The following is an 18,269-nucleotide window of genomic DNA, read 5'->3' as shown; positions in this document are numbered from 1 at the left end:
TGACGGCGGCGGCAGGTCCCTTGTTCTTCAGGCGATCGCGCAAGAGGATCTGCGCAAGCAGAAGATGGCCAGGTATATGGTTTCTGGCTTCTGCAAGTTGCCCAGCACGCACCAGTAATTAGATTGTTAGGTGACAGGGAATAATGGATGAGATGACCGCTTGAATGAACACGCTATGTGACTGACGACCTCGGACCCATATATTGACCGATCCATCCTATAACAGTCCTCTAACACACTGGAACTGATCCTGCCATTCTACCTACCATACCATGGCTTCCAATAGAACCACTCACAGGAAGCTTAACATAGGGACATTATTATCCATCGTTGCCACCATGCTGGATCGCCGAGCTGCCATGCTCGTGTTATTCAGCTGCTTCTTGTTCCCTGCTCACCACGCATGCACAGCAGCAGCCCTAGCCAGCCGCCAGTGGTAACAGAAAGAGTCCGAGCTGCATACCGCACGAGAGGGACGCCCTGCTGGCATTCAAGCAAGGTGTCACCTGGGACCCTGCAGGCCGCCTCAACTCGTGGCAGCGAGACGGTGATCACGGCGAGCAGGACTGCTGCCGGTGGAGAGGCGTCAGGTGCAGCAACCGAACTGGCCGATCAACCAGATTTGGTCGGCCAGGTAAGTCCTTCTTTGCTTGCTCTGGATCATCTAGAGCATCTTGACCTCAGCGAGAACGAACTAGAGGGGCCAACTGGTCATATTCCTAAGTTCTTGGGCTCTCTCAAGTATCTCAACCTCTCTGGCATACTACTCTCAAGAGCTTCACCTAAATTTAATTAGCCAACGCATGCATGAATCAAAGTGTATGTAGAAGTTGTTACATAATGTTGCTGGTTTTCTTTTTGGAATGAAATGTGATATCCACACCCTTTGCCGTAAGAGTTTGTAATATCACTACCTTACTATGACATGGACAAATTAAATACTAATAATAATTCAGGCTTGTGCTTATGTTGATCACAGCGTCCCTGTTTTGGTGTCGGATTCTGCCTAATTTCTTACTCATGTTGTGGTGCCATGTTTCCATGTTCGTCATCCACATCAAGGAAGGCTCACGTCTCCTCCATGACCATTGTTTCCATGCTCGTCGTCAACCGTTACTTGCTGAAGTGAGAAAGAGGTGACTGCACTTATGTTCAGTGTAGAATTAGCACACAACTTACAGACACACATAATATCCACATCCACATTAAATTTCATGGTTGATTGCTCTGATTTTACATTTGGCCGACATCTCTTCCAGATGGATGGCTCCTGTGTGGGCCCACTCTGACTTTGATCCAGCAGTTCAAAATCGGTTCCTGTGTGGTGTTGCTTAGGTAGATGGATTGCACTGGTTGTTCTAAAAAAAAAAGATGGATTGCACTGGCATTCAGAAGTTTCTTTGCTGGCAAAACATTGTTTTAGTTCTGAGATTGTATGATTGAGCCGCTGATCTCCTCTCCTGTGTCCTGCCCCGGTTTTTTTTGTACCGGAAACCTTGCTGATGACCATAGAAACAAACAGATGGAGAGGAGGTACCCAAGCCAAGCAATTAGGGTCCTGTCTCTCCGCGCAGACGGGGTGCAACGCGGAGGCCATCAGCGCGGTGCTTTTCCTTACACGTCGAGAAATCAATCAATCAATCAACTAGTACTGTATACTCGCTCCGTCCGTTATAGGATGCGTACTGATCAAACTCTTTTAAGTTTGACTAGATTTATAGAAAATATTAACAACATTTATATCTCCAAATAAATTTATTATGAAATATATTCAAGGATTTATCTAATGATACTAATTATATATTATAAATATTAATATTTTGTTATATATATTTGATCAAAGTTTAAAAAAAAGTTAACTTGTCGAGAGGTGAGAACATCTTTTGTTTTGGCACGAAGGGGAGCACTATACTATTGTACAGTAACCTTTTGTGAGGAGATGAGAGGCAGAGGCAATAATCGATGATGACCGTGTAGAAGCGGTCAGGCGTGTGTCAGCAGGGAGCCCATCTTACAGGCAGATATCCATGAACCCAGAATAATTGAAGGAAGGAAGCTAAATGGATAATTATGGGACTCGTGTAAGTCAAACTAACTCATATTTGATCAAGCTTATAGTAGATAGTATTAATATTTATGTCTCCAAATAAATTTATTGTAAAAATATATTCTACAACTAATCTAATGATACTTATTTTGTATCACGAATGTTAGTATTTTTTTTATATAAATTTAGTTAAATTTCAAACTGTTTAACTTCTAAAAAACAAAAATTGCATTTTTTTTCCGGAAGTCCACAAAATACCCGCAAGTCGCCACCACTGTCCTAGCTGGGGGTGCTGCCCACCACTAGCTCCTGTGGCGAGGCGTGACAGGGACCTGGACGAGGACCAGCAGGGGCGTTGCGGCCGCGAGGGCGATCGCAAGAGCTCGAGGGTGCGCCAGCTCATCCCCGCCTGCTTGTCGTTGCCTGCCACACGCGTCCGTACGCGCTCCCCGCCGGCCTACCGTTGAGGCCTGGCATGGGTACTGTAACACCCTGTATTTTGTATCATAAAATCCACTAAAAATTCGAATTTTTAAAACTTTACAACAAATTAAAACTTAAGTAGTTTATGTTCTACAAAACCACCTTTAAAATATTTTCCAAAACATGTGGTGTGGATTACCTTGGCAGGTTCGCCTAGTGAAACATGTGGTGTGGATTACCTTGGCAGGTTCGCCTAGTGAGGGTTACTGTTGGGAGATACTCGCTTCGGTCATATAAGGACGGGTTCATTTGCCATCCCGCCGAGCCAGAATTTCGTACAGCCACATGTCTGTATGGGTAGACTTCGTCTCACAGTAGAAGTACAACGACTACTAGGAGGCTGGACTGGTAACGAACTATCAGGAGAGCACACCGATGCTAGGTGATCTTCCGTGGTCTTGTCGGCATGGTTGCTATGTGGTCTCCCATGTAAAATTATTGTTGTGTCTTGTGCGAGCACCTTTATATATATACGTATACATATTAGATGATGTGGGATCATCCAAGTCGTTGTGTGGTTTCCGACCCTTGAGTAGACCGTGGTAGTGTTGTATGGATGCCTGAGGTCATTCCAATCGGGTACGAGAACTCGTTAGGCCTGTCTAAGCCATGACGATGGTGTCGGACTGTGTCTATCACGTGGGAAAATGTGTACAACCTCTGCAGAGTGTATTGAATCTATTCGAATAGCCACGTCCTTAGAATGGACAATCGCTGGGATGAGGTCACAAATGATTAGATACTTTTAGGTAAAGAGACTATGATAATCTCGTAAGTTGCAAATCTATCTGGTAAGTCACAACCTATAAACTCCGGGAACTGGCCAGAAGGGTTGATACTCTCCCAGGGCCCAAACTTCCTTTTATATATAACTCAACTCTCACCAAATACAACCCCACCATCATGAACCACCTTCACCCACTCCTACCAAATACACCTCCACCACCATAAACCACCTCCACATATAGCCTCCGCCATCCACCTCATCTTACCCCAAAGTTAGGGCTTGCTGAGTACTTTATGTACTCAACCCCCCCTCCACTCTATGTTTTTAGGAGAGAAGCTACAGGAGCACATACAAGGACAGAGCTAACGAAGCTACGCAAGGATGGAACCACAGGAGTATACACTAGGAAGAAGCCGCACGACTACGCAAAGAAGCTACGCTAGAACTGCCGAGATTAAAGTATAGAAATGAGCTTGAGGATAAGGTTTATGTCCGCACTCCAAGTTGTCTGTAGGAATGGAGCCACGACGACATAGCACCGCTGTGTTAGAACTCCGATGTCTATCATAAGGCCAATGGCCCAAGCTATGTAAATATGAACTTTGTAATGTGTTCTTCCCATTATTAATAAAAGTATGGTTTTTTATATGAATCATGTTCGATCTGTGCGTATCAGCTACTGATTCAGGTACTGATACAAGATGCACAGTGAATTCTAAAGTATGGGCCCGACAGGTACCGAGGTGGATGGCCTGTACCACGGTCGCAGTAGCGTCCGCTCGCTCGCCGGTACACGCTCTCCTTGGGCCAGAGACCCCCAGTGCCACGCCCCTAAGGACCCTATCGCTGGATATTCATACCCAGTCCCCAAATCCATGTCTGCGCTAATTGGGTAGGGTATGGGTAGAAAATTCTTTATCCATTAGGGTAATGGGTATACCCACTGATAAAAGGGTATGGGGAGGGGATCATCCGTTTGCCTAATCTTACCCGTCCCAAAAATTTTCTTCGCGAGGGCAAGGGAGAGATGCCGGCGACGGCGGCTCGGTGCTCGACGTTCGATTAACGGCCATGGCACCCAACCTCAGGAAGACGACGCATGCGGGCCTCCTCGGAAACGAAGTGGCCCCGCCCCAGTGGAGGGCTCAAGCCACCGCGGACGCACCGGCGGCGGGCGGCAGCTTCCTTGGCTTCGACGCGGCGGTGGCCACACTAGTAAAAAAGGCTTCTATTCCCGGCTGCCAACCCCCTTTATTCCCGGTTACGCAGCCGGGAATAGGAGTTCGGGAATAAAGGGTTAGTAGCCAGGAATAGAAGTGGACCTTTAGTCCCGGTTGGTGATACCAACCGGGACTAAAAAGGTAGCCACGCCAGCGCCTGGGCTGGCCCCTTTATTCCCGGTTGGTATTACCAACCGGGACTTAAGGGTCTTTTTTTTTTCTTTTCCTGCTTATTTCAATTGATGATTCTTTTTTGTTTTAATTTGGTTTTCGAATACGCATTATTCGCTGCAAAGTAATATACGTATACGCGCGCGTACTATAAAGTTTTCGCTCGATCAATGCACGCAAGCAACACAAGTAAAAGTAAACTAAAACATAATATTACATTTCATCGTCACATGTAAAGTTTGCATTAATTGTACATTTCATCATCACATGTTCTTTGGATCAATATGAAATTTGGCTTTCATCATCACATATTTGGGTCATAGTAAAACTCGTCGCCGGGAGTTAAGACCTGATCATTCAGAAATCCACCTATTGTCTCTTGGATTGCTTTGAGATGGTGTGTGTCCAGGGTTTTTTCCTTCAACCAACGAGTCTTCAATTTGAGATATGAGATAAAGAAAAAGTATATTAGTGTATATATATATATGTATCAAGAATAATGATAAATAAATTGTATCTATCACGAATATATATATATATATAAATATATGTATGAAGAATATATATATATATATATATATATATATATATATATATATATATATATGTACACTTACCCTTTTTTCCTCTAGACTAGTTCTTTTTGAGCACACTCTCATGAACTCGCAAACATAGTATCCACAGAGATTGGTCCCCTGGGGCTGCCGCAGAACCCACTTTACGAGAAAAAGATTCGTCATCATCCGAGCATAGGGAAATTGAACTAAGGTAGGTATATAGTACTTACTTTGTATAGCACTACTTTCAGTGGCACTTTGTGTTTCATATGGTGTTCCTGACATACCTTTTCCCAACAACTACCAAATAACATAAAAAATATTTGGACCATTAATTTGCATGCAGAGAGACTGGAATAGTTTTGCTAGTGAGACTGCAATTACCTCTGAATAATATCTATCATCTCTTGGAACTCTTTTTACTCTTTTCTCATCGAGTCCTAGATGCCTAGATGACCTTTCTCCAGATCGAGTTCCATCAATATCCAGTGTTCACTGCCATGTCCATTAACACTCATTAATTAGATAACAGGTACAGTGAACATATATATATGGATACATGATCGTCGACATTATGAACACTTACCTGAAGTTGTAGGGGAAGAGTATACATTTCTTGTCACGTTGCTTCTCTAAGAACATCTTGATATTGGCCTCCGTTTCTGCTTTCCATGTTGGTTGGGGTTTAGGGTTTTTGAATACGATATGTGGATCAATGAAGCCAATATCAGTACACCCTCTCTTTTTGCACTCTCCCATCTCAAACCTGCATCATATATATAGAGTGAGGATAATAAACACAGACATGTACCTACGTAGCGACTTATTATTAATTAGTAGAAAGAATCACTTACAGACAATAGCAGCTGATGAGAGTCTTGTCGAGAGAGTTCTGGTGGACTAGTTGGTGTAATTCAGCTAACTCAATGTACATAACGTCATCGCCATGGAACCAATGGTCGTCTTTGATTCTGACAGAAATATAGAACTCGTTCCGGTGACACGCGTCGAGGTACACGGTGTTTAGCTTGAACAATTGTGTACCCAATTCATTGATGGTCTTAGGATTCTATAGACTCCTGCCATGCTCATATTTCTGCCATTCATCCGCTACCGGCGCACTTTCGAAGAGGAAATCGCCAAGATCGATACCTCTCATAGCATAAAAGTTAGCAAGTTCCGCCATATCCACTTCTTTATCAGCAGGTATTTTCATCATATCCAGCATATCTATGTTTGAACCATATTCATTAGCAATAACTAGAGGAGGGACTGATTGCAATTCTTGTTCTCCGAGTTGTGCAACAGTTTTCCCTGGTTTAGCAGCTTTCTTGATTATCTTGCTAAGAGTGCGGTCAAAGTCTGATGGTGGTGAGAGCTTACGAGCTTGCCGCCTCTTTTTCTGCTCAGCTTCCACCATCCGCCTTAGTTTAGCTGGAGGTAGGTGAAAGTGCTTCTGCTCCTGCTGCTTCCTCTTCCCTATGCTTGAGAAGAATGCTTCGACGGTTTTTTAACCGCATCATGTAACTCCTCTTTACTCATTTCACCAGCCAATTTCTGTGGAATTGGCCTTGGTTTCATGGGGGCCTTCTTGGTCGTCTTCGCCGGCGGGGCAGATGGCTTATTTGTTTGCAGCCGTCTTCCCTGGTTCATGGGAGGAGGTGGGGGAACAGGTGTTGGAGACCTTCGAGGCGGCGTTGGGGAACGCCTTGGAGGCGGTGGAGGCGGCGGTGGAGACCGTCTTGGAGATGGTGGGGATGCAGCCGTGTCTTCTACCCCATTGTAACCGCCGCCCAGAGCACTATGCTGGTCTGGTGATTGTACTATTGGACTTAGGTTGGGGGAGGCCCTACTGTGTGCGTACAGAAGACAATGAGTCAATTGTTATTTAAGAGGCAATATAAAATTAATAAAAAATTTGTTTCGTTCACTTTCATCCGTACCTATTGTGCGGCAACGGCTTCCCAGGAATATTGATGTAGCACTTGCGCCATGCAATGAATGACTTCTCTGCTTCTCCCACGGTCTTCTCCCCATCACCTCCATGAATGTCAAGAGGCACATCGCTAAAACCTTCAATAGCTTTATCCACCAAGACGGTAGCATATCCAGCTGGTACTACTGCCCCATGGATTCTTGGTGTCTTGGTACGGTCGATAGGGTTTACAACACCAATAGCCACCTTCACTGTGCCATTATCTTTTGGAATGTGCAGCTCACATGATGTAAAAGGTTCAGTGACGTCATCCACGGGGAAGCGCAGCTCTGCATCTTTTATGGCATCAGGCAGCTCCGTAGAAGCACAACTGCTTCTCAACTGATCGGAGCTAATGTTGATTCCCGGAGCTGTTGTAATCCTGTGGGCACTCAATTGTATTTGCACTTGCCTTGCGACTTCCTCTTGCATTTCTTTTTCTCGCCTTTGTGATTCAAGCACCGCTTCCCGTGACTCAATAACTTATTGATGGCCGGGGGCGGTGGTGCCTGCGCGGGGCGGCCGGCCAGCGTCGGTGGCCGGGGAGGCGAGTGCGGGCGTCGCGTGGAGTGTGCCCACGGGGGGCCACCGTCGGTGGGGAGGCCGGTGGCGCGTGGAGGCCGGCGTGGGCTGCGGCGAGAGGCGGCGCGCACGGGGCGTCGTGCAGATGCTGGCGATAGGCGGCGCGCGGGCGTCGTGGAGTGCCCGCGGGTGGCATCGTCGGTGGGGAGGCGCGCGCCGGCGTCGTGGAGTGCCTGCGGGGGGGCGCCGTCGGTGGGGAGGCCGGTGGCACGTGCAGGCCGGCGTGGGGGCCGCGGCGAGAGGCGGCGCGCGTGGGGCGTCGTCTCGGGGGCTCCTCCGGTGATGGGCGCGGTGTCGAGGGCTCCTCCAGCGAGGAGGGCGGCGTCGGGGTGGCCGGGATCCACGATCTAGTGACGGGGAGCCGAATCGGCGGTGGTTGACGGCGGCGCGGCTCGCTGATGACGATGAAGTCGAAGACGAGAAGTGAGAGGAGGAAGAGAAGGGAGCTGGCGTATATAGGAGAGGGACCTTTAGTCCCGGCTCTTAACACTGCCCGGGACTAAAGGTCACCTTTAGTCCCGGCTTTAGTCCCGGCTCCAATAACCAGCCGGGACTAAAGGTAATTTTTGGCGGGCCGCCAAATGCAGCCCACCTTTCGTCCCAGGCCGTGATCGAAGCCGGGACTAAAGGGGGCTAGAAAATTCACTTCGCGCCAGTTTTTTGGTTGGTTAGTGTATTATATATATTTCTTTTTATTTAAATGTTAAATTCTTATTATTTGCTTAGTAAATTAAATACTAGGCATATTTTTTTTAAAGTAATAAAATTTATTTTGATTTACTGCACACAAGAAAAATATGTGACCTAAACTATTGTCTTTTTAATTATAAATATTGAACATAATGCAACTAATAATCACTATTTTCCGGATCTTTTCGGGGGTGGACTCAGTTCAACGTATAATTAATCGGTGAATTCGTGCGGAAATTCAATTAAAGTGCAAAAAGCACCAAACCAGCTCAGAAAAATCTCAAATTTGGCGGTGGCCTCACACAGGGCATTTGCAGTCTTGAGAAAAAGTTTGAGACCAATCCGGCACTGGAAAGCACATGGACCTCAGAATCCCAGAGAACTTAGGTGTATAGATAGGGTTCGACGAAAGGTTCTATATATCTCTGTGAAGCACGTCGACTCCGCCTATGTCGAAATGGCTTGAAATTTTTTTGGCAGTCATTTACCCCCAAAATATGGGCCAACACAGGATCTTAGGTTTTTCTGATAATTATTTTTATTATTACATTTTTCTTTGTGCCGCGTGAGACGAAATACGGTGAATTATAGATTGAAAACACTAGAATTTTGCGTCGAAATACAGTAAAATAAAACTTAAAAACTTATGTGTGAAAATTATAATTTTCCCCTAAAATCTAAAACTATTTTTTCAACAAAAGACTCTAAAAATCAAAGTATACTTAAGAAAAGAATATAAATGAAACTAATAAACTAAAAGTATTTGTTTTTTTAATAACTACTGGCGGAAGCTTTATTCCTGGTTAGAGGTTATAACCAGGAACAAAGAGCAATATTTATTCCCGTCTAAAGCCTCCAGCCGGGACTAAACATTTGGTCCCGGTTAGTGGCTCTAGCCGGGACTAAATGTTGATCTTTAGTCCCGGTTATAGCCTCTAACCGGGACTAAAGGTTTGCCTGCCGAGCCAGCAGCGTTGGACAGCGACCTTTACTCCCGGCTCGAGGGTATAGCCGGGATTAAATCTCCTTCACTCCCGGGTTCAAAAAATGCCGGGAGTAACTCCGAAAATGATGCCGAAACAAAAGGTCTGTTTTCTACTTGTGCCAAGAGCCGGCACGTGGTCCCCGTCGGCAGGCTCCAGGACATTCGGTTGATAAGCCTGCTTTTAGTTCATACGACTGCTGCTTTTGATTAGTTTCTAGATCTGTTCTATACCATTTTTAGTCCACAGTGATTGATGGAGGCTCTAAGCCTGCTTCTAGTTCGTACGTCTGGTTGTTTTTTAATCTGCATGCACCGACGGGTCTTAGATATCCTCGCCAGTTTTTTGTTATCTTAAATTTCTTCTTAATCATGCTTTTACATATTATTTTATTTCATCTTGTATCTGCTTGTCTTAAGCACCTACTGCTTTTATAGGTAGTGTGCTTTTAAAAAAACATTTGTAGTTGCCTGAGATAAAAAAAAGTCTAATTAATCAACTTATAAAAATGGCAATTTATCTACAATTTATTATAAAGAGAGTAACATAATGTATTCTTTAAAGTTTTTAAAGTTTATGACAAAACATATAATGGCCTTTCAATACAGAAGTCTTCAAAGTTTCCATTGTCCATCTGTCATGACAAAACCGCACTATCTGCATATTTCACTATCATGAATATTTCACTGTCGTTCGAGATAGTGCCTTTATTTTTACCATTGTCATATTTCATTAAACTCGTATCATTTCTTCATACTAAAAAGTTGAGAACTACATTTGTTATTTGTTAATGTCGTAGCGTTTCTAATGTAAGAGAATTTTGCAAAAACCCATAGTGTTCTGTAAGAATATTGAAACGGGAATTAGGGGAAGATTAAGCAACTTCTAGAAATATCATTCCCTTTGGTGTTTTTTCTTAAATGATTGCAGAATTTCATAAATATAATGTCATTTCTTCCTACTAACAAGGTTGACATCTGCATTTGTAGTTTATTAATGTCATATAACTTTTGATGTGTATTTTATTACAGGTGTTATACATTTTAGATGAGATACTGTGGCTGGTGCTCTTTTGATTAGTTCTAGTCCTCTTTTATTATCCATCTGATTTTAGATCATATGCATGGTGCTTTTGATTAATATTTGGATATGTTATCTAGCTTTTTAGTTGAGTATTCAATATGCTGATGTGGCTAGCTGACTCAAGTAGATTGTTGTTTTGATTAGTCGTTAGAACTTTAGTCTAGTTGTTAGTTATATTTTCCTGTTGTTCTTGCAGGTCCTTTTATAAAACTGTTTATTTTATCTTACACTGGTGATTTAAGTATACTTCTACTAAATTCTGCAGGTTGCAAGACTAATTAAACCATTTCCTGATTCTATGACAGGAGGTTCTTCTGTATACAACTTTTATAGTACAAGTTGTTAGATTATGCATATCATCAGAAATAAAGGTATGCATTTTTTTACTACTTGGTTTGGTGGTTTCACCGCTTGAAAATTTAATTTTAAAATGATTTCGTTGCTCATGCCATACATTGTTAGCTTTTCATTTTTCCTTTTTTTGTGTGTTAGAGCAAATTCTTAGCGAATTTATTTAGCAATTTTTTTTTCACATGAAAATTTTGTAAAAGCCATTGTTTCTAGATGATAATAGAAATTATGCAATTTCGTGTTAGTTCCACGTATTATAATATTTTAATATAAAGCTAACTTGAACCCTTCATAGTAATCGGAAAGTTCTAAAAAAATGAATATCAGACATTGAACACATTGTTAATTATTCTTCACCCTAGTAACTCAACTGCTAGTGTGATCATGCAGATACTAATTACACAATTTCGTGCATTGTTTCATCTTTAAGAATTGTTTGGGTGAGCAACAAAGCAATCTTTAAGAACTTGCATTGTTTCATTATTTGACTCGATTGTTACATAAACAGTATAAGCTGTATTTCCGTCTCTAAACTATTGTTTTGGTACTCATGTTTGTTAGTGCATTTTGAAGCTACCGATCTCATTCATTTATGAAGAGAGAAAGGAAAGGGAAAAACACCTTACACTGATATTATTTTATTGGCAAGGTTTCAGGTCCCCTCTCTTCGGTATGGAAAGAATGGGTCAAATGGTGTGTAGAATCTGGCATTCAAGCTAATGCAATCATTGCTGTTCCATATGATTGGAGACTGCCCCATTGCTACAGAAAATCATTTACAAGAGTGTCCTTTCTTTTTTTTTCAGATTATATGAATATATTTAAGGGCATTTGTCCAATATTTGTATCCTCTGCCATGTTGTCTTCGAAGTTGATGGCAATTTGGCTCTATTGAATGCTTATTTAATCATTAGTTGTGTGGCCGTGCATGTTTATTTAATTAATCCAATATTTGTACCCTCCCCAAACGCAGTGCATGCTTATATTTAATTAGTTGTGTGGCCGTGCATGCCAGCGCACGAGCCAGCGCAACCAGTTTTGGTGTTTTGGGTTTAACCCACTAGCGATGGGGCGGGGCGGGGCGGGGCGGGGCGGGTTGACTACATACTTATTTGGGCCGGGTCGGGTTGGGTGAACTCTCTCCTGATCTGTGGGTGGTGCGGGTTTGGGGAGGGTTTGCCCCCACTAGTAGGGCTAACTGTAACCATCAGGAAGTTTGGAAAATGCAGTTGTAACTGTAAAAAGCCAGTTTGCTACTTAAAAAAAATTATCGCCTAACTGTGGCAACCGTATTGACCAACTGGATTGTGACGTGGTCTAGATTGTTTTTTATGAAGTAATTTAGATAAAACATATACATCATGTGTACGTGGAATTGCATAGTTACTTAGAAAAAAATAATGGGAAAAAGGGTTATATAGTTAGAAAAAAGTGTGAAAGATGTATTTGCATACTAACTTAGGAAAGGAAATAAATAAACAAAAGTAGGATAAAAAGTGTTGCCTACAACAACGTGTGAAAGATGCATTTGCATACTTAATTAGGGAAAGGAAATAAATAAACAAAAAGTATGATTAAAAGTGTTGCTTAGCGTGCCACAAAATAATTAAAAATATAATTAGAAAAAATACTTTCAAATATGTATTTACGTATTGGTTAAGAAAAGGAAATAAATAGAAATAAGTGAAATTTCATGTGAAAGATATTGCGAATGGTGGGAAAAAAGTTATGTAATTAGTTCCGCGTGTGAAATATTTATTGAAATAAATAAAGAAATAAGTAGAATAAAAAAGTGTTGCAAATCATGGCAAATAGTAATTAAGAAAAATATATAATGGGTGAAATGGAAGAACAAATAAATGAAGATGTATTCGTGTATTCATTAGGAAAAGGAAATAAATAAACATGAGTGAAATTGCGTATGAAAGATATTGCAAAACTGGGAAAAAAAGATTATGTACTTAGAAAAGTGTGTGAAAGATGTATATTGGAAATAAATAAAAACAACAGAAGAAAAAAGTGTTGCAGAAATAAATAAAGAAAAAGTAGAGTAGAAAGTGTTGCAGATCGTGGGTCCACATAGAAGAAACAGTGAATGTGCAATTCTGAGTGGGCCCACTGAGTAATCTGAAGAGAGAGAGAGAGAGAGGTGTATTTTGGGAATGAACGATACACAAGTTTGGAATAGAAGAAGCCAGAGCATACCTGAGCGGTGGGAATGGAATGAGTACAGGAAAGGTTCTGGCCTATTTTATGCAATTGCTATAGCAACAGCCTATTTTATGCAATTTCTATAGGAAATAAATAAATCAATCTGGATGGAATTTCCTCTCCATTCTACATAGTCTCAAATTGATATGAAACCGCTAAAAGCGTCTTCCTCTTGATTACTTCCGCTAAAAGTTTAACGTCGTCCTCTTGATTACTTCTAGTACATAGCCTGTTTTGTAAAAAAGAGGGGTAGATGAACCTTGAAACTTAAAGAGGTGATAGCAACAGCCAGAAACAGGATCAATCAAAGATTCTGGTCTATTTTATGCAATTGCTATAGCAACAGCCAAGAGCCAGTGTACCAATGCTAAAGTTTATTTCTTACCTAGATCCTACTGAGTGCTGGCTGAAATCTGGACACAAAAAGAAGCATTCGTTAACATCAAGGGACAAAACTCAGGAATATCTTACAATGGGGGAGGTCTGCAAGTAATAATATATAGCAAACGTTGCTTTCCATATGACAAATTAAAATAAATACTGAATGTGTAATTAAACTGTTAGTTTACTAATTGTTTTGAGCCACTAAAACTTATATACAGGATATAATGTCTGGAAGCAAGATATAAATATATACAATAGTACAATAAAAGGAACAATTGATGTCCCGAACATATCATTTCTAAAGACAAGTCTAGTAATAAATAATTAATTACGGACAGAAAAAATGCAATTGTATTGAAACGGCACAACATGTAATCAGATAATATTTTTTTTAGTTCAATATTATTGCCACTAACTATACCTGAGTAGATAAGTTTTGGACGCAAGATCAGTTGTTGGCTGGCTTCTCGGTAATTTAGTAGTGGCACCGTCCCCTTAGTTCGTCATCGCTGCATGGCATCAGTCGAAATATTCTGCAGAAAGTTTCACGAGGTAGATGCGGACCAGCACCGCCGTGGAGATGTCGCGCATGGGGTCGTCGATGTTATAGCCGCGGACGCCGCAGCCGGTGTCGAGGAGACGGAGGCCTGCCCTAGCGCCGAGGGAGTCCGCGCCGACCACCAACCTCGTGGAGTCGTGAATGCGCGTGGGAAGATGCGGTTGTTGATGGGCGAAGGAAACGGCACAGGAGAGGATTCGTAGCCTCGTAGGGAGAGGAAATCACCGACGCGGGTACACGCTCTGGGTAGGTTTGGCGCGCGAAAAAAAAAACGGAGCGGAGGAGAGATCAGTAACCGATCACAGCAGGGAAAGGTGTTTCGTCGTATAAGTAAGGTCCTTCTCGCTTTAGGGTGCGCCTGTCAGATCTATCTCAAGCGCTAGATATAAAATTGAAACACATCCAAGGGTGGAGACCTTAGGTGGGTAGAGGGCTTTTAGGTGACAGGTATTTTATAATTCCTTCGCTCTTTTATAGTATAGAATAGAATAGATAGATATAGATTAGTGCCAACAGTAACCTGTCAAGTCAGGTTTGGGTAATCCTTAGTATGTCTGTGGCTGGGTGCGTGGACAGTTTGGTTGGGAGTTGTCTGGGGAAAGTGAGTTACCAACTTCAGTTTGTTAGTGCCTGGGAGTGCAAGCAGATGGTTGAGTCTTCCTGGGAAATTTGGTGGAGCTCACTCCATGCAGGTTTTAGACCAAGGTGTTCTAAGCCTTGTTCTCGAAAAAAATAAGTGTGCCTGTATGGGGTCCAGGTTCAGCATAATTGCCATGTCCTCAGGTTTGGTGCAGAGTTGTTCGTGCTAATCAAGGGATGGTGCCAGCACCTGAAAGATGGTTTTCTGAAATGGAAGAAGATATCGGTGGCTAGTTTGTTTGGCTAGTTAGAAGATGAAGGTAGGTTGTGTTGCTGTTCGGGAGCCAAGTTTTTGTGGCTAATATTGTTGTACTCCTAGATTTGCGAGTAGTCCTTTTAGTATCCTTGCCTAGCTTGGCGGTCTGCCAAATCTAGGGAGCCGTTTGCTCCGCTAGTGCATGTAATTCTCTCTTCTCCTTAGTAATATATGCCAGCTATGTTCCGGATCTTTAAAAAAAAAGCTATCCAAAATGCATGGTGGATCATACATATGTGGCTGTCGTTGGTTATAATTGGACGATAAATATATATAATGTCCCAAAATGGCACTTGAACTAGCTAAAAGACACTTGTGAGGCCGGCCATTCATGACGTCGTTCTCCATGCACTAGAGAGGCATAGATGCAAGGAGAGCCAGCAAAGTCAATGCTGCATCCTAAGCCACAAACTCTGAGTGCAAGCCTGCAAAAATAGACGGTGACTGACCTATAAGTAAGGTCCGAAGAAGGTATATATATATGCTCATACAGAGTTCATTGCAACCAACAACGAGTAGCTAGCCACCATGGTTTCTTCCTCTACTCATAGCTTCCTGCTGCTTTTCCCCCTCCTACTGCTCCTCTCCACCGTCATCGACTCCGGTAGCGCGCCAACCCCAGCCCCTGCAGCTACAGCAGAAAAGTACCAGAAATGGTGCCAAGTACGGATTCTCAGTCGTGCATCAAGGTGATTGAGGCCATCCCTGGGATCCAGGAGGTTGATTACAATAACGCTGGCAAGGTCGCCGACTTGTGCATGCATTTTGCTGCCAATAAGACAACGGAGGCCAAGGGAGCTGCTGACACCTTGCTTGCTGCAGCAAAGGGCAAGCCTTCCAGTTGCCTCAAGGCCTGCGCCACCAACATCAAGTCAATGGCCGAGGTGTTGGTCAATCTCCCTGCTGGGCAGGACGACATGAACGCCTATCTCACCTTTAAGGATGTCAGAGCCAAGTTCAAAGACGAGAAACCACCAGCCTGCGAGAAGGACTGCTGGAACAAGACGTCATCGTCTTCAGCTGACGAGACAGGCATCGTGGACAAGTTCCATGATATCTGGAATGTGGCCAAAGTTGGGAATATGCAGATTAATTATATCTTCCCTTGGCCAGACAGCGACGACGACGATAACATCCTTTAATTAATATATGTTTTTCTATTCTATTTGTGTCTAATCCGTGTTGTGACAGCTATGACCATGCATGGTGTCATGTGAGATCACATTACTATTTGTATGTTTTGTTCTTTTTATTTTGTTTGAAGACATGGTCGATCTTGGCCACCCAATATTTTGACAAATTATTGTAATTGTAATAAGTTGTGTTATTTATTGCAACAATGTGCGTTATGTTTGATGTTGTATTTATGTCTATGGTAACATTAAGGGGACATATAATATTAATTACACGCACCATGTTTGATGTTGTTCTTTTTATGTCTATTGCGTCGACTGGGACGACCTAGAAGCAGCGGCGCGGTGACGGGACACCAAGCTCTCCGCCTGCTGCTCGAGGGCAATGTGAAGGAGCCGCCTTGCCTCATGGAGCCTCTCGTTGTTCTTTGGATCCGGCGTGTCGGAGATGTCTCCGAGGCGACAAGCGGCGGCTACCATGTTGTAGGCCGCGTGGGGGAAGCGCAGCGTGCTGGGCACCCCCGTGCAGTTGTCGTTGTCGCGAAGAGCAGCCTGCTGCTACTCCATCTCCTCCCTCGTTCTCTTGAGCTCGGCTTCGGCGGCGTCGAGATCCACCTGCCAGGACTGGAGGCGCGCATCCTTCTCCTTGAGGTAGGCCGCGTGGCTGGTGGGGCTCAGATCCGGAGGTGTGAGGTCAGGAGCATCGTCAGCGGCAGCCCCGTCGTTGATGAAGAAGCACTCGCGGGAGGGAGAGAAGTAGTCGACGTCGTCGGAGTCGTACTCCAGGCCACACCCAGAGAGAACCTCGAGGAAGTTGCGCAGAGAGGGGACATCGGTCCCTGCCGCGCCCGAGAGGATGACGCCACGCGGTGCCTCTCGGCTGACGAGGTGCTCCAACTCGAGCTAGAACGACGCCGTCGCATTCTGGATCCCGTACAGGAGATCACGGAGGTAGTACCAGAAGCGGTCGGGTGGCGAAAGTACCTCGTCGGTGATAATTTGGTAGTGGACATTCGCCAGCATGTAGAATATCTAGCGTTGTTCCGACACAGTGGGGTTCGGGCCTAGCCTGAGCCAGATCTGCCGGGCGAGGACCTCGAGGTCCGCTCCCATCAGCGCGGTCTCCTTGAGGGGGTGAAGCTCGCCGTAGCAGTCGGCGACGTAGTACAAGCTCCCAAAGTTGAGAACTTGGCCGAGGATGAAGGCGCCAGCGGCGACGACCATCTCGCTTGAGAAGCAGACGCCGCCTTCTGGGGCAGCACCACCTGCTTCAGCGACGAGGCGGGTGGCTCCGACCACCATAGAGTCGTAATGACACTCGACGCGCTCCCCTACCTGGCGCGCCAGCTGTCGTGGGTTCGTTGCCGTGGCAAGCATCGTGATTGTTCGTTGGATGTCGGAAGTGTGGGTCTCCGGTGGCTTGGGTACTCAAAAACACAAGGGAGACATAGCGGTTTATCTTGGTTTGGGCTATCGAGGCCCTACGTCCAGCAGTTAGGTGTTCTACGTGTTCAGGAGCACCCAAGTCGGGGGTTACAACGGAGGAGAACGGGGATTTGGTAGAGGATCGCTCGGTGCTATCCTATGGCTCGTCGGCGGTGAGGTTTCTTCCCGGCGAGTGAGGAATCGGCCCTGTCTCTAGCTGGGTGGCCGAGGGGAACACTCCGTTGTTCCTTTGCTTCTCGGGATAGGATCTCTCTCTGGTGACCAATCGGGCTCTCTGCTCTGTTCTGTTGCCCTCTCGGCCCCCTTCTCCCTCTCTATGGGAGACGACCCTCCCCTTATATTTTGAGGAAGGTTGGGTACAAGTCGATTTGGTGTTTTGGTCTATGGTCTTCATGCACCGAGTTCAGGAGGGTGCTGCCGCGGCATGGATGGACCTCGGCTTCGTTGTCTATTGTGGAGCTAGAGGAGCTACTGGCGCCACCTGACACTATTGTCATCGCCTGGCACTTGACAGTCAGGGGCTGTTTGCTGTGGTCCAACCTCCCCCAGGTGAACCTTCTCGAGGCCTCCTTGGCCACGAAGGAGCCTCGACCTAAGGGGCTGATGAGTGGGCCCTAAAGACCTACCATCCCTGGAGTCAGTGAAGCTGCTTGTCGTGTTGCATCATGCCAATTGCGTGACCCTATCGGAGGAGCGGTGGACAGTGCCTCGCGTCCATTGGTCTTGGAGGCACTGTGGAATCTCTGCGCCCATCGGGCTTCGAATGCTCGAC

The 18,269-nt window shown here is 44.5% G+C and overlaps 1 protein-coding gene across 1 annotated transcript; it reads left to right on the top strand.

The window, feature by feature from the left end:
* The first annotated feature begins 15,446 nt into the window (after nt 1-15,446).
* Nucleotides 15,447-16,242, top strand: LOC136481291 (uncharacterized). Its single transcript, XM_066478652.1, has one exon. It carries the CDS (start codon nt 15,572-15,574, stop codon nt 16,058-16,060), a length of 489 nt encoding a protein of 162 aa, XP_066334749.1. The 5' UTR covers nt 15,447-15,571; the 3' UTR covers nt 16,061-16,242.
* Nucleotides 16,243-18,269: the final 2,027 nt, after the last annotated feature.

The sequence above is a fragment of the Miscanthus floridulus genome, chromosome 9 (genome assembly GCF_019320115.1).
Source record: "Miscanthus floridulus cultivar M001 chromosome 9, ASM1932011v1, whole genome shotgun sequence".
In the NCBI taxonomy this organism is placed as follows: Eukaryota; Viridiplantae; Streptophyta; class Magnoliopsida; order Poales; family Poaceae; genus Miscanthus; species Miscanthus floridulus.
Note: the sequence above shows the minus strand (reverse complement) of the source record. Positions and strands in the feature narration are given on the sequence as shown.

What these genes read in the sequence shown, in the direction of transcription:
- LOC136481291 (XM_066478652.1), top strand. Translation starts at nt 15,572, where the DNA reads ATGGTGCCAAGTACGGATTCTCAGTCGTGCATCAAGGTGATTGAGGCC.